General features: G+C 40.3%; 1 protein-coding gene across 3 annotated transcripts in view; it reads right to left on the bottom strand.

Annotated features, from left to right (window-relative positions):
* Positions 1 to 1,281: 1,281 nt before the first annotated feature.
* The window catches only part of slc4a3 (solute carrier family 4 member 3), a 101,205-nt gene continuing 87,151 nt past the window's right edge, over positions 1,282 to 15,335 (bottom strand). For all 3 annotated transcript variants that reach the window (XM_085766381.1, XM_085766379.1, XM_085766382.1), the window contains 14 exons: positions 14,313 to 14,496; positions 13,430 to 13,535; positions 12,020 to 12,204; positions 11,268 to 11,487; positions 9,738 to 9,953; positions 9,499 to 9,647; positions 9,177 to 9,371; positions 8,152 to 8,343; positions 7,799 to 7,888; positions 7,538 to 7,704; positions 7,178 to 7,431; positions 4,977 to 5,146; positions 3,009 to 3,182; positions 1,282 to 1,466 (listed from right to left, as the gene is read on the bottom strand). In XM_085766381.1, coding sequence (XP_085622507.1) covers positions 1,386 to 1,466; positions 3,009 to 3,182; positions 4,977 to 5,146; positions 7,178 to 7,431; positions 7,538 to 7,704; positions 7,799 to 7,888; positions 8,152 to 8,343; positions 9,177 to 9,371; positions 9,499 to 9,647; positions 9,738 to 9,953; positions 11,268 to 11,487; positions 12,020 to 12,204; positions 13,430 to 13,535; positions 14,313 to 14,496 — 2,383 coding nt within the window. In that variant the 3' untranslated portion in view covers positions 1,282 to 1,385. The remainder of the gene's footprint in view (positions 1,467 to 3,008; positions 3,183 to 4,976; positions 5,147 to 7,177; positions 7,432 to 7,537; positions 7,705 to 7,798; positions 7,889 to 8,151; positions 8,344 to 9,176; positions 9,372 to 9,498; positions 9,648 to 9,737; positions 9,954 to 11,267; positions 11,488 to 12,019; positions 12,205 to 13,429; positions 13,536 to 14,312; positions 14,497 to 15,335) is intronic.

The raw sequence follows: 15,335 nt of genomic DNA, 5'->3' as shown, positions 1-15,335 counted from the left end.
AAATCTCTTGGTATTTGAAAACAACTCTGAACACAGATGGTACATTATAATTCCAAACTTGCAGTCTTACTGTACAATGCATCATTCATACATCCTGCCAACACTCAACTCTTCCCCAGCATTTTAGTACTTTGTGTGTTTGCTTAGTTTCTATGCTTTCCCAGTCAAGTGTGTTTTTATATTATTCATGACATCTGTTAAAAATGCACCAGGCTGTGGAAATCTTGCAGAGGATGAAAGAATGGATGAATAATTACACATTTTGTGTTTGAGCATGTCAACCTACACAATGTTTTTTTTTTCTTTTTTTTTACTTTATGCTAACTCTTATAGCAGTTTAAGCTGTTTGGAGTCTAAACATCACTGAGAATCTGGTGTGGCATTAAAGTCCAAATGACACATAATAAATAGAACAAAGTAGAAAAATAAGGTTGAGACCATGTTAGTTATTTACTTATACATCCAAGGTCACAATAATAAGGTCAGGTGACTGGTGTGCGGGGCGTTAAACACCTAACAAAGTACAGCCACACCCCCTGGAGAAAGTCTCTACAGAGATGTACTGTATGTGACGGGGGGAGACTACATAGAGAGAGGAGGGAGCTCGACTGGCAGTGACAAAAGTCGACTTTCATCCCGTCAAAGTGCTCATTACTAAAAAATCTGCACGGAAAGGACAACTTAACCTCTTGCTTGTACATCACTACAACCAATCAGCAATGACAGTAGTGTAAAGGGAAAAGGCTGCTAAACAAGAAAGGCAGTGGGATTCTTTCAGGGCTTTGAGATCTAGGGTCAATTAACCTGAACAATAACACAGTTTTTGATCAAAGTCCACTTCTTGAATGAAATGAAAGGAAATTGACCCTATTTCCCACTTTCTGTGCCTACATTTGCATCAATCGTTCAACCTGCCGAGAGGTCACCCTCGCCGCCGCCATTGCACTTGTGCCCAGAACCTGCACAGTAATTAAAGGGATGGATACGGATCGACAGCTGGGTGAAGTCTTTGTGTAAATTGGGTTGTTTCGCTATAGATTTGCATCTTCCACCTCAGCTAGGGGTTGTTCAGAGCTATCTGCTGGCCAAACATCTTCAGGGAGGTTGACACAACACCACTACTACCACAGAGATCTAACATTAGGTGTGCGCTTTAAAAAAAAAAAAAAAAAGAAAGAAAGAAAATAAATAAAATTGGAATAAACAGTGCTAGGAAGTTATTATCCAGCTATATCTTTTGTGTATATTTTACAAACACCTTCATGGTAGCTCCCCCCTCTGGTGTTTTTTTTTTTCACAGCTGAGGTTTCCAAAGAGGCTCGCTCTGATTGTTCGGAGCTGGAGGACGGAGGAAGTCCCGTTGGACATCGTTGCCCACTGAAAATTTACACAAGCATGTGGATCTCATTGTACTCATCTCGTCCGTCTTCATCAAAGTTGGGAGAATCTTCATCCTCACAGTCGAGCTGTGAAAAGACAAATTATATTCCATCAATTTCATTTCACGTGTATGTTTCTTCAAACTAGTTCTGGAACTTTTTGTATGTATGAGAGAAAACCTTCAAGACTTTGAATATGCTACTTTGCTTCCCTGCTCAGATTCAGCTAAGTGGTAACTCCTCACATCTCTATTCAAAGTATGAAGCTACTGGCAGCACAGTGCAACATGTCTGTACAAAGTTAACAAAGTCCACCTTTATATTAACAAAGTATATCTCATTTGATTGAATCCAGACAAAGGCCTGTATGCAAAACACACAGGAGGTTAATGTTCCATCTTTAGCTTACACCCATTAGAGCAGGGGTTTTCAATGTTTTTCAGGCCAGGGACCCCCAAACTGATGGATACCGCTACTATATTAAAAAAAATTGTACTAGGCCCAGTACCATGTATAAACATAGCTTGATATTGTGCATTCAATACTAAGGTTTTGAAATAACACACAGGTTGATATATTCATGTTTTCTCTAAACATGTACAATATACAATGAGTAGAGTAGCCGTCCCTCTGCCATTTATAAACAGACCTGGTTCACTGATACCAATGCCAATATCAATTGTCTGTCAACTGCATAATCATGCAGACAAGCTATTCAAAATGACATTTCTATTTGAAACATAAATGTGTAAGTTAAAAGATATAAAATCAACCAAAAAATTCCACGACCCTCCTGCAGCACCTCTGCGGACGCCCTGTTGAAGACCTCTGAATTAGAGTATCAGTCTCCTCATCTACCATGGCAAGAGAGGGAATATGCAAAATGCCAAGTCTTAAGCTTAATAAGCAGTACAGTATAAGTGTACAAGTATAAGGATACACTGTATAGTGCTAATGGCAGATCTGTTGCCTGTCAGTCTGCATAACTTTGAATTTTCTCCTCTTGGCCTGTTTGGTAAAAGTGTGAGTAACAATGTTTGTATAAGATTGAAGGGTTGGGAACGTTGAGGATCTGACAACATGGGCGTCTCATTGTAGGGATTTTCAAGTTCAGTATCATTTCGAGGTGGTTGAGGCCGTTTTACGGTGCCTTGAGTTCATGCTCCCTTTTGGATCAACACAACATAAATGGTGGTCAGGTTAAGAAACAAATCTGTTTATCCTAGCTCCTGAAGTAGTTGACATTTTGAAAATATATGGTGTTAATCTGACGGCGATGACACATACGGGTTCACGACATCAAACCAAGAAAACATGAAACCCGGCCTCACAATGAACCGTGAATCTTTTTCTGGTTAGAACCCGCAGCATAGAGAAATATTTGCATATCAACTGAAAATATTTGAGAACTCTGTCCGTGATCACAGAGGAGAAAATCATCAGGAATGTCAAGTGTGAAGCTCCTTTATATTTTCTTTAAGAAATGTTAGTTTTGGGCAGATATAAAAACACGCCAACATCCAGCTAATGTTAAATTTGCTGTAAACGCTGTCTCCTGAAGACATGTGGGATCAGATGATCGTGGCACCGACTCAAAAATTCTTGGAAAGCCTCTGCTACCAAACTCACCGCCTGGAGCTCGCGCTCCTCAAAGATCCTGGAGAGGATGAGGCGGCGCAGCGGCACCGTCATGATGAGGACGAAGGGGAACGCCAGGGAGGCCACGGTGGACTTCACTACCCACAGAGCCACGATGCACAACAGCTGAATGATGGTGAACATGTTCATCCGCCACGTCTTCACCTGAAGCAACATACATGGTGGTTAATGGGCAGAAAAGCAAAAGCCCATAGACCACAGTGCAGACACACAGGCGTACACACACACAGATACTCAAAGACTCATTAGACACACTCATTCCAAGACTATTTCCCTGCATGATGAAAATCCTACATGTTTTTGGCTCCATCTAGTGGTGACACTATACATGAAATATATATAGTATTTCTTTTAATATGAGATTGAATTATCTGCCTTTACTTAGAAACTTAAAACATATTCAACAATTTTTTTTTAATCCACAATATAGAACAACTGATGTTGAAACATAAGGCATCACTGACAGACTGACAACAGCCCTGTGTTAAGGAGAAAAAGAAAAGACAGAAATCCGTGATTCCTGAGTGTGAGTGTGCCAATCATATGTCAAAACACTGCTCAGTTGTTTCCAATATTTTCTATCTTGTTTGTATTACGATAAGACCAAAATCACTTTTTAATGCTAACCTACTACTGCATCTCTGTGTTCACATACTGATTATGATTATGATAGTGATTTTGAGGTATCTTGGAATCTTAGAATAATATCCTGCTTTGTCTTTTTGTTCCAGAAATAAGCTTCCAATACACACAGGGATAACAAAGTAACCAGACACTGTATCCATGTCTGTCCATTATTTGCACAATCATGACTTACTCCTGCACTCACATCGGAGCTCTGATTCTGTCCATTATTTACCACTGTGTGTCATCAGCTAGAGTCAGATTGCAGTTAAAACCGTGAAACAATAATACAGTAATAAATGTGAGGATGTGGTGAGGTTCTCAAAACTGAAGTTAAAGGGATAGTTCAACATTTTGGCAAATTGGCCCATTGCCATAATCCCTATAGTTTTTAGCAGTAGGTTCATTACCTTTATTTGTCGGTGCAAGCTATTTTTAGAACGGCGGAGCAGAGCTGTGAGCTGTTCAGAGCTATGCTTCCCTCATCAAACTCATCAAATACACAATCCAACAACTCCAAAACGCTCTCGTGGACAAGTTGTGACCTGCACATTCACCACGCTATGAGATAATAACGGAACGTTACGAGACAAAGTTGTTTTCAAGGTAAATTCATGCAAAAGCGCTGATGCACGTTCCTGTCGAGGGCAGTTTTGCAGCAAGCAGTCTCTGCATTTGCCTTGAAAACAACTCGTAACGTTCTGTTATTGTCTCATAGCGCGGTGAATGTGCAGGTCACAACTTGTTCAGCAGGGGGTTTTGGAGTTGTTGGATTGTGTATTTGATGAGTTTGAGGAGAGAAACCAAGAAATCCCATTAGCCTCCGTAGCGTAGCTCTGAGCAGCTAGCAGCTCTGCTCCGCTGTTCTTGCACTGACAATTAAAGGTAACAAACCTACTGCTAAGACTATAGGGATTATGGCAATGGGCCAATTTGCTGAAATGTTTAACTATCCCTTTAAAGTCTGATACCAGTAATACAGAGGATAGATTCATTGTATATATTGTAGACTTGCTGTATGAACATGGATGATGTCCATGTATCTGAAAAGATCAGGATACTTCCAACCACAGTGTAGTGTACATGTGCATGTTATATTGTAAGATGTGTCAGCCTTCGCTCAGGGCTCTTCAACACTCCAGTCCAGCCTCTCTGTTATTCCTGAGCTGACCGAGTTAACTCAAACTTATGGATGAACCCCCTTTGGTTTCTGGCCTCCACTGCAGTGGCCACTCTGCTGGGTTTGGCTTCTCCCACCTCACCACTAATAACACAAGGCGAGGGCATGTAAACAGTCAGTGTTGCTTGTGTTACCTTGGTGACGTAGATGTGGTCAGGGTGATGCTTGGCAGGCGTGACCATGAGAGTGATGCGTTCGTACAGCTGAATGCCTGTCAGAGACGTGATCCCCATGTACAGGAAGATACCGAAGAGAACGGCCAGAGGGATGAGGCGGAGCACGTCTGTCATCACTATGGACATACCTGATGGGTGGAGAGGGGGGTGAGAGGTCAGCTTTTCCAGACCATATTAATGTTGTTGAAACTCTCACATGCACTCTACTGTAATGTGCAGCTGTGGAGAGAATTATTCATTCGACAGGGGAACAGCCCTCGTGACAAACACGCTGTCAGTGCTGTTTATTTGAAACATACTCACTGTTGAGATGCCTTGGTTGAACTAATCCAAAAGTCTTATTCCTAATCCAAACAGCATTTCAATCAAACAAAAGCTCAACTATCATCATGAGTCACTATATATGAACTGGATCAAACTACTCTTAAGACGACTTTGAGAGGCCCTACCTTCACCGAAACTAGATATGCTACTAGTAAGCGGATGAAAACAACGTTGCCATGACATTGTGTTTTGAATTGAACAAAAAGTTATGATTTCAGACAGTTTGTAAACAGTTTGCTAATTTATTATTGCAGTTGCTCGGGCTGATTCATTCTCTGTGAATGTCTCCACATGCAGTAGCTGCCTCTCAGTGCCTCTCATAACAATCACTTGCCTGGAAGTCCCACCACTGTAATTAATGCTGTAGAAATGTATAATTGCTGCAGCCTCCGAGCAAAAAAGGGAATAATTGCTGTGGAAAATAGCTGAGATTCTTCTTCCCCATCAGCTTGTTTAAGATGCACGGTTTATGTTTGTTGGTGTGATTTATTTCTCGCTAATTCTAATGAGAAAAAAAAATACTTTTAAGACACGTTTGGTGAACTTTAAGCATTTTCTTGATTGATTGTATTCAGTTTTTAAGTCGCGCAGTCACAGTCACATAATAAAACATTTAAAAGATCAAACAAAGATTAATTATAGTAGTGAAAAGGAGCATTAAGCCAACCCGCTGATTGTTCTCTAAGCCACAATCCCCCTGGTTATTGCTTCTGCTTTGCCTGTCAAGCTTCCATTTTGATTTTTATCTATTTAATCTGTATTTAATCAGACAGTCTCATTGAGATTATTAGAGCTTTTTCAAGAGAGACCTGAGAACAAAACAGACAACACCGCTACATAATACAACAAACTAAAGAAGAAAGAATTAGAACAGCATAAAAGCAGTCATAAATTACATCAATTAAGAAAGCTTCAAACTAAAAAGGAAATGTCAGACTCTAAATCTGCAATTTGTGGTTCAGTCCATTGAAATAGTTCATAGCTTCTGGATCGTGCTGCTGTAGCGTAGCACGTATTAGCAACCACAGTTTACAGTGATTTGAGTGGCAGATTTATCACTAAATGACTTGCAGTAGTTACTGAAACATTGTGTATACAGCTTCACACAGACGTAAACACCAGTTAGTTTTATTTCCATCCAGTTACTGTAGAATAGTGAAGATAGAAATCTGTCACTGACAGAGTTGGTTGGCTGTAACTGGTGTAAGCTAATGCTGCTGTTAAAACTGGCTCAGACATCTGACACCTGCTGACTTTTTGAAGGTTTCCAGCTGATTTAGTCAGAAATATGAAACATGTTAAATTGTCTTTGGTACGTAATGCTGACTTTAAAGATGGAGGCTAAATATTGAGTTCAGTAGTGTGATGACAATGTAATGTTTTCCTTCCAAAATAAACCTCAGAGGATTTAGATGCTCACTCTTGAAAAGCACACCTGGACAGGCGACATAGATTTATGCGTGACAGGCCTAAATACGAGACAGAGTTGTTTTCGAGGTAAATGCAGAGACTGCTTGCCGAAAAACTGCCCCCGATGGAAACAAACATCAGTAGTTTTGCATGAATATACCCCGAAAACAACTCTGTCTCGTAACATTCCGTTATTATCTCATAGCGTGGTGAATGTGCAGGTCACAACTTGTCCACGAGTGCGTTTTGGAGTTGTTGGATTGTGTATTTGATGAGTTTCATGAGGGAAACCAAGAAATCCCATTAGCCTCCGTAGCGTAGCCCTGAGCAGCTCGCGGCTCTTCTCCGCCGCTCTAAAAATAGCTTGCACTGACAATTAACGGTAACAGACGTTGAAATATCCCTTTAAAAGTCTTCCATCTTACCGACGAGAACAGCTACAAGAAGTCCGGTCAGCCTCTGCTCCTTCACCTCCTGGATCATGGGCTTTTCACCGGGCGCCGTAGCCTTGCTCATGACTGTGAGCGCGTTGACGTGAGTGACGGAGCGCACGGTGGCCGCCGTGAGCCAGGGCAGACCGAAGAGGGGGCAGATGGCGCCGAGGATGACGATGAGCAGCAGATCCAGGTGGAAACCAGAGCCTTTAACCAGGCGACGCTCCTTCTTACTGACTATCAGTCTGAGAGGTTGGAGTAATGAGAAAAAAAAAATGTTAAAAAGGGCGATAAAAACAAAAAAACGCACACAGACTCTACAAAATTTGAAGAAAAGCATTGCCGACGTACGAAGTGATCTGAGTTTCCATGAAGATGAGGATAAAGACAAGAATTGCAGGTACAATACTTGCTCCCATCATCCAGGTTGGAAAGGGCTGTTTATCGCCAAAGGGACTGATGAACCAACCTCTCTTGTCAGGGGACGTGACTGAAAAGCCTGATGGCACATTGAGTTTCTGAAAGCAGATCCAAGTAAAGTACAGTAGAATTATTTAATGGAACTGTAATAACATACAATTTGGCCTCTGCTGTGACTGAAAATGTGTTTACCTGTGTGTAAGTGTCAGTTATGGAGTAATCCACTAGCACTGACACCAGGATTGAGATGGGGATGCCAAAATCACCAATGATTCGTCTGGCCTGGATGTCAAGGAAACAAACATTAGTTAAATCAAGTCAAGTTAAATGGAGTTTACTTTATCAGAAGCCTGAGATTTACAACAAAAGTCAAAAAGAGTCTTCATATTCAGTTAAAAGAGAAACACCCGCTGCTGATGGAAGAACCACTATTATTGATTTACACTACATTAAACACACTCTCCAAGTGCTCTTGGGTCATCTCATTCACACGGCGCCATTAGACTGCCATTCACAACACGAGTTAAAGGTTTTTAAAATGTCACCTTGCCACCTAAGAATCGACTGTTCCTGAACTTTCTGAGGAAGAAAGCCACAAAGAAAGTGCCCATCATGAGAACCAGGGAGAGAAGAGCAGTGTTGGGCTGGTTGATGACACTTTCACCCAGTTCTTGAAGCTCAGACGCAGGGGTGAAGTCACTGGGGTACATCATCAACAGTGGATGCTCCCTGAACACCTGGAAACAAGACAAGACTTCATTTATCCTCCAGTGAGTGACTGGAATTGCTTTTTTCTTTTTTTTGCAAATTAGCACGGGTAATACAAATGAATACTAGTTATAATGATAAATACATTTTTTTGTATGGCAGTGGCTCCCTCTGGTTTTAATCATCCAGTACAATTTTGCACTTAGTGTGGTTGCTTCCACAGACCTGAGTTTTTTTATCCCTTCCACTGTTCCCCCACACTCAAACACATCTTTAATCCTGGTCCACACTCATCCTGCTTTCTGCAGCCCTGTTATCACTGTCGTCCTGCTTCAAATCAGAATGGAAACCAACCAAAAGGGAAACTCAGCAGACCAAAGGTGTCACTCACTCGGCTCTATCAATATCACTCAGTCAGTCACAGAAATCATCTCTGATTATTATAATAAGAGGTATCTTCTGTCCAGGCAAAATAATACTCATCTAGTATAATTGAAATGAGTTTGTCATTTTATTGATTGTTGTTGTTGTCTTGTTTTTTTTTCCTTTCTTCCTTCTTTCTCTCTCTGTTGCTTGTTTGTTGTAATTTCCCCTTGTCTCTTTCCCTTTTCTGCTTCTTTTCCTTTTTTCTTTTCTTATTGGTTGATTTGTTTTAGTGATTTTGTATTGGAGGGGTGGATTTTATATATTATTTTCCTCTCTTGCACAATTATTTGCCTTTGTATCATGAAATATAATGCTTGTTTTTATCATTGTGCATATGAATAAAAATTAAATAAATACATAAATAAAATAAATCCACAGTTGGGTCCAACAAGAAAAAGGGGTCTTGTGCTCAGCAAGCTGAGTCTGAACCTGTTACCTTGATGAGCTTGGAGAACGTCTCGTAGATGAAGATGAGGGAAATGAGGAAAGCAAAAATCTCCTGGGTGAAGGGTGAGATGTAGCGGACGAGGAAGCTGCCCTCTGCTGCCACCATCACCAGGACGATGAAGATGAGCCAGAACCCGATCCACACCCGACCAGTCAAGTACTCATAGTCATGAGCCTGACAGAACTGAGAGCGGAGACGCAGACAATTAGTTACATGTCTAGGAAAAACACAACAAAACTGTGGAATGGAATTATGTACTACAGACTTGCGTGAGTGATAAAGGTGCTTTTCACATGTAAATCAGGCCTACCTTGTAGTAGGCTTCTTCAAACACCAGTAAGGGTCCTGAAAAGCCGATGATGAGAAGAGGCTGACCAGCAAACAGTGAGAATATAACTCCAAGAGTCGCAGTTGAAATAATAAGCTCAGTCACTCCCATCAGCCCCTCTGTTTTCTCTCCTGTACGGATAAAAAAAAATCTTCAGAACACATTATCATAAAAACAACATCAAATTCTGAGATCTTCATGTTGATCTTGTTTCACGTTACCCAGCAGGCCTCCAAAGGTTATAGTGGGTGACAGCGCTGCAAAGTAGATGAAGATGACGGCAGCGACGCACTGCATGTCCACAGAATCTTTTAAGTCACTGATGTAGTGCGGGTAGCGCCGGCGGATGTCGTGGATCAGACCTCCGAATGGGATTCCTGAGCGCTTCAACGGGTCCACCTCCTGGTCTCCTTCCTCTTCCTCCTCTGGACTCACCTCTGGGGGGGTTGTTACATGCTCCATTAGATAAAGACCTTTATATAATAGTCATAATATCATCATCATCATTATCTTCATCATCACGGAGCACTGGCTTCTCTAACCTGGCAGTGTGCTCATCGGCATCTACTGCAGGTGATAACACTGACTATTGCCCTACAAAGGCAAAGTGCAGTATCTGTAAAAATGCCAAACTGAGAAAAACTGCTTTTTGTGTTTTTCATTGTCTGGTTTCTGACCAATTTTGACAGTTTTATGGCAGATAGGCTACTGCATTTTTGCCTTGGTTTTGGTGCAGATACTGCACTTTGGCTTGGTATTAGCTACAGATGTACCACTTTGCCTTGGTTTTACTTTTAACAGTAAATTATAGAATGTAGGGGGAGCATTACTCTTTGCAGATACTGCACTTTGCCTTGGTTTCACAGTGCTTTTTTGGATGAACAACAAAATAAAAAGCCCAATAACTCTGGAAATATTAGCAGTACCAATATCAAATTATATCAGATTGAAGAGAATCTGCCACACTTTTGATTGGTCAAAAAAAAAGAAAAAGAAAAAATGCAGATACTGCACTTTGCCTTTGTAGGGCATGATATTACAATACAATTTTTAAATGTATTCATTCAAATGTTCCACCATACTTAAAACGGTTCCTGTTCCAATATACATCTACATCCTCTTAGACATATGGCTAATCCATTTTTCACGGTTCCTAAAATCTATAAAGAAATAGGTTGCAGGTCATTCAAGTACAAAGCTCCATCTGATTGGAACAATCTACCTTCCATTTTAAAGTCCATCCCCTCTTTTTCTATCAGTAACAGTGTGTTTTGTTTCTGTTGTGTATCACTGTAATGTATGTCTTACATTACAAAGATGTCTATATGTTATTTTGTATGTGGGACCCCCTCGAAAACGAGATGCTCCATCTCAAGGGGCTATCCTAAATAAATTGAAATTGAAATTGAAATAAGCTCAACTGACACACTTGATTCTTGCAAGAGCACCAAATGTGTATTAATTCACAAAAAAAGGTGTCGTAGATTAATTAAAGCATCAATTTATCCTATGTGAGAACCTGGAAAAATAATTGATTTACAACAATTACCACTGGTCCTGTGTTTACTGATGGTGTCACTGGTAAATCTAATAAAGGTACAGAAGTGCTATAACATTACAAAATGAAAAACAATGTGTGTTTAGTGCATTATAGCATTAGTGTTGATTCTTTGAATCAGAAGTGCCTGTTTTGAGCTCTAATTGGAGATGTGGTGTCTAAAAGGCTCTTTAGAGACTTGACTGAGCAGCACCTTTGTTGTCCAGCACCAGTCCAACTGTGGACTGGTGCTTTTTGAGCTCTCGTTCCTTCCTCTTGCGCAGCATCTGCTTCTGGAAGTCAGCCACTGTCTTCAGGAGGTCTTTCCCTGCTACGTCCGAGGGTGGGATGACAATACTGCAGTCCAAGAACTCATTGATACCGTTCAGGAGGTCCTGTCTGTCGTCAGCAAAGTAGGCCACCTCGTGGAAGTTCTACAAAATTATATAACTGGATGTTAGCAGCAGAAATAAATTAAATGCATATTATCTACTACTGTAGATATACTGTTGTACATTTGCCTTGAAAAAATTTCTGGAAAAAAAACCCAATTGATTTTACAATATTTTTTCTTATATTTCCTCTTTTCACAATGTTTAAAGGGATAGTTCAACATTTTGGCAAATTGGCCCATTGCCATAATCCCTACAGTCTTATGGAGTTGTTTTTGAGGTAAATTCATGCAAAACCGCTGATGTACGTTCCCGTCGGGAGCAGTTTTTCTGAAAGAAGTCTCTGTATTTGCCTTGAAAAACAACTCTGTCTCGTAATGTTCCGTTATTATCTCCTATGAGCCATAGTGTAGCTCTGAGCAGCTTGCGACTCTGCTCCGCCGTTCTAAAAATAGATTGCACCGACAATTAAATGTAAGGAACCTACTCCTAAAACTATAGGGATTATGGCAATGGGCCAGTTAATGTTATTCACAACAACACCAGCTGACTGAAATCAGGAAAATGTGTCTACCTTGTCAGACATGAGTGTGGCGAAGGAACGTCCAATCTCATGATAGTCAAAACTGGACTGACTGGGACCAATCAGGACGAAAAGAAATCGAACCGGGACTGGAACCTCAAGAACCGACTCCAGGAGCACAGCCTCGTTCAGCCTGACAAAGGCCATGGCCGGCTGCTCCAGAAACTCAACAGAGCCTGGCAGGAAAAGAAAAAATGATTATTAGGGAGCTCCACATTAGGAACAGAATCTGACTGCACTTCAGCACATCCCATCTGTAATCTCTAATCGCAACCTTCACAACAGGAATAAATCATGTTGCAGTGGTAGTTTCCAATTAGGGCTACATCAAGTAAGTAAGTAATTCTTTATTTCTATATAGCACCTTTCACAGCATGGAGTCACAAAGTGCTTCACAGTGAATGAATAAGACAAAGGACAACAAGGCAGCAGGAAGCAAAGTGCAGACATTGTAAAACAAAACCAAAAAACATACAAGTATGTATATGAGCAACAGTAGGAAATCAAATCAACAGTAAATATATTAAAATAGCTGATTGCTTGTAATCTAACTTATATTTGTTATGCTGTTTTAAGAAAACATTATGTCTTATTTTAACACAGTTAAAATAAGACATAATGTTCATTATAATGTTCATTATCAATCCCAGATTAAGGTGTCATTTCTTAAATTTAATTTAGTCAAGAAACTGAAATTCTAATTTTAAGTAACTTAATCTTATATTAGTGGTTTTTCATTGCTTGTTTTAGAAGAACTTGGATTAATTTAAGATTTTCTGTCTAGTTTTAAGTCTCAGTCTTTCAGAGCCAAGAACTTTGTGCTTATTTTAAGAAATCTTGCCAAGCAAAAAAAAGCTTACCCCATTGGCAGATTTTTTTTGCTTAATACAAGAAAATTTGATTGGATATAAGAATATTTTGCTTTCTGGTAGGGCTGTTTTTGCAGTGTAGGGGCCACAGTTTGAAAGGCATGATCGCCTTCTGTTTGGAGTCTAGTACGGGTTACAACCAGGAGCCCCTGGTCGGAGGACCTCAGGGACCGGCTGGTGGCACAGGGGCTGGAGAAGGTCGGAAATGTACATGGGGGCTACCCAATGCAAGGCACTGAGTGTGATTACCAGGACCTTGAATTGGTACCTGAAAGCCACGGGGGAACCAGTGCAGGGAGCGCATGCAGGATGGGGGCGATGTGCACAGTTTAGCAGCTACACTGTTAGCGAAGGTGAACGCTGATCAGAATACAAAGAGGTAGTATGACACTATAATGGCAATATTCTCATGTTATTTCTCGTGGTCCAAACTAATGGAGATTTTACAATAGCCAGATTCATCTCTTAGCACTTGTAAAAAAAAACATAATTCCTCTAACTAATCTACTTTGTCAAAACTCCCAGAGCTTACCAACTAAAACGATGACAGCTTCAGCATCTTTGGGAATCTTGGCGAGCAGTTTCATGGACCGTGCTGCAGCTGGATGACTCTCAGGAGGCAGAGGGTGGAGAGATTTCTTGGAGAGAGACCAGTACAAAGATTATCGACATTATTCCTCCAGCCAAACTGATGTGACACCATCATTTAACATGGGACCAATAATGTGGGAATTATAGCGGGGATAGCGACACATGTATGAACAATGCTTCACTAATGCGATTCATTTGAAACCACACAACTGCACAACCGGTTCTTTATGTCTGAGGAGAATTCTTTTGATAGGCTGTTTTAAATTTTCCCAACTTTTTAAGCCACGGGGAACATTAAGGTTTCACAGTTAATGCATCAAGAAGTATTAACTGGAAACACCTGTAAGCGCACTAAAAAACATAATTCAACACATGTGGCCCGCCGAGGCTCGCTCTCTCTGACTTCAAGAACCACCTACGCGACTTCTGACCTCATGGAGGGGTCTTTCAAAGAACAATGCGAGAGCCACAGGCCTCACATTGGGACTTTAGTGTAATCATGTTTATATCTGGATGCTTACTGCTGACTCTTAGAACTTAATGCAAACCATAAAGCAGAACAAGACAGCTTAGCGCCGCTTTTATCTGTTTCCATTTAGATAGCTGAGTTCAATTATCCGAGTGGGTTCTTGTCAAAACGAGTTAATCACTTACTTTGGCTTTGGTTAAAATTGTGTTCACTGTGCTGTCAGCCTGCAGTGTTTTAACTACATCTCAGTCTGTCATCACCTATACATCATATCTCTCAGATGGGTGTCGCCTAGCGCTCGGAGTGACATAAGACACTGAAGATACATGAGAAAAAAAACAAAAACAGAACTTACAAAAAGGCTGACAAAGACATCTTGTTTGGGGTCGTACACTGCCCCTTTGTTATCCTGGTGTTCATCATGCTCCTCAGATACTAGTGGCAGACTGGTGTCATGGACGTGGTTGTGATTGAAGCTGCCATGGAGACTGCTCGATGAGTGGTGGCGGTGGAAACGATGTTTTAAATCACTTGGATGACTGTGGAACAAAGAAGAAAGAAAACAGAATGAGTCCACAGCCTTGCTAGCAACTTTGTAAGTGACATGCTTCAGCTAAATGCTAATGATGTAAATAATATTAACATTTCTGTTTTTTGTTTTTTTTTAACCTTCATCTTGTGTTATTAGCTTTCTGCTACCATCTATGGTGTTAGGGTCAGTTTTGACCAGTGTTTTAAATAAGCTGTAAAATTATTACATTTACATTACATTTTTTCATCCAATTTGTTTTTCTTCTCTTGGTTACATTGTTAGCCTTTTGTGTGGGCCCCTGGGCCTATTTTGTCAGTATACACAAAACCTTCCTCTTGTCAGCTTTCTGCTTCCATCTCTTGTGTTAGGGTCGGTTTTGACCCGAGTTTAGATCAGCTATAAAACACACTAAAAACAATTATTTATCATCCTATTTGTTCCTCATCTCTTGGTTATGTTGTTTGGCTTCCTTATCAATGAAATGGTTGGGTTTGCACTTATGATTTCAGTTTTAACTCTAATTATTGTTCTTATCGTTAACACCACAAATGTCATTGTTTTAACCAGAGCATTTTAGAATTTTGTGATTTCTTTAGTTTTTGTTTTATTTTGTTAAATAGCTAGAGGTTCCTGGCAAAGTCAAAAAGCCTTGAGGCAATAGACATATTTATATGGTACTTTTAAGCATTGAAAACCTAAAAATGTTTCACTGGTGACCCTAACACAAGAGGAAGGTTAATCAATGTTAAGCAATTAGAAAATTAGCAAGCGAAAGTAGGCTGATAGGAATGTCATAAGGTCGATAGTTTATGTAGCAAACTAATTAATTAACTAATTAAAATAATT

Source organism: Trachurus japonicus, chromosome 21, assembly GCF_045865225.1.
Source record: "Trachurus japonicus isolate A0001 chromosome 21, Traja_1.0".
NCBI classification, from domain to species: Eukaryota; Metazoa; Chordata; class Actinopteri; order Carangiformes; family Carangidae; genus Trachurus; species Trachurus japonicus.
The sequence above is the reverse complement of the archived record's forward strand: the minus strand, read 5'-3'. Positions and strand labels throughout refer to the sequence as shown.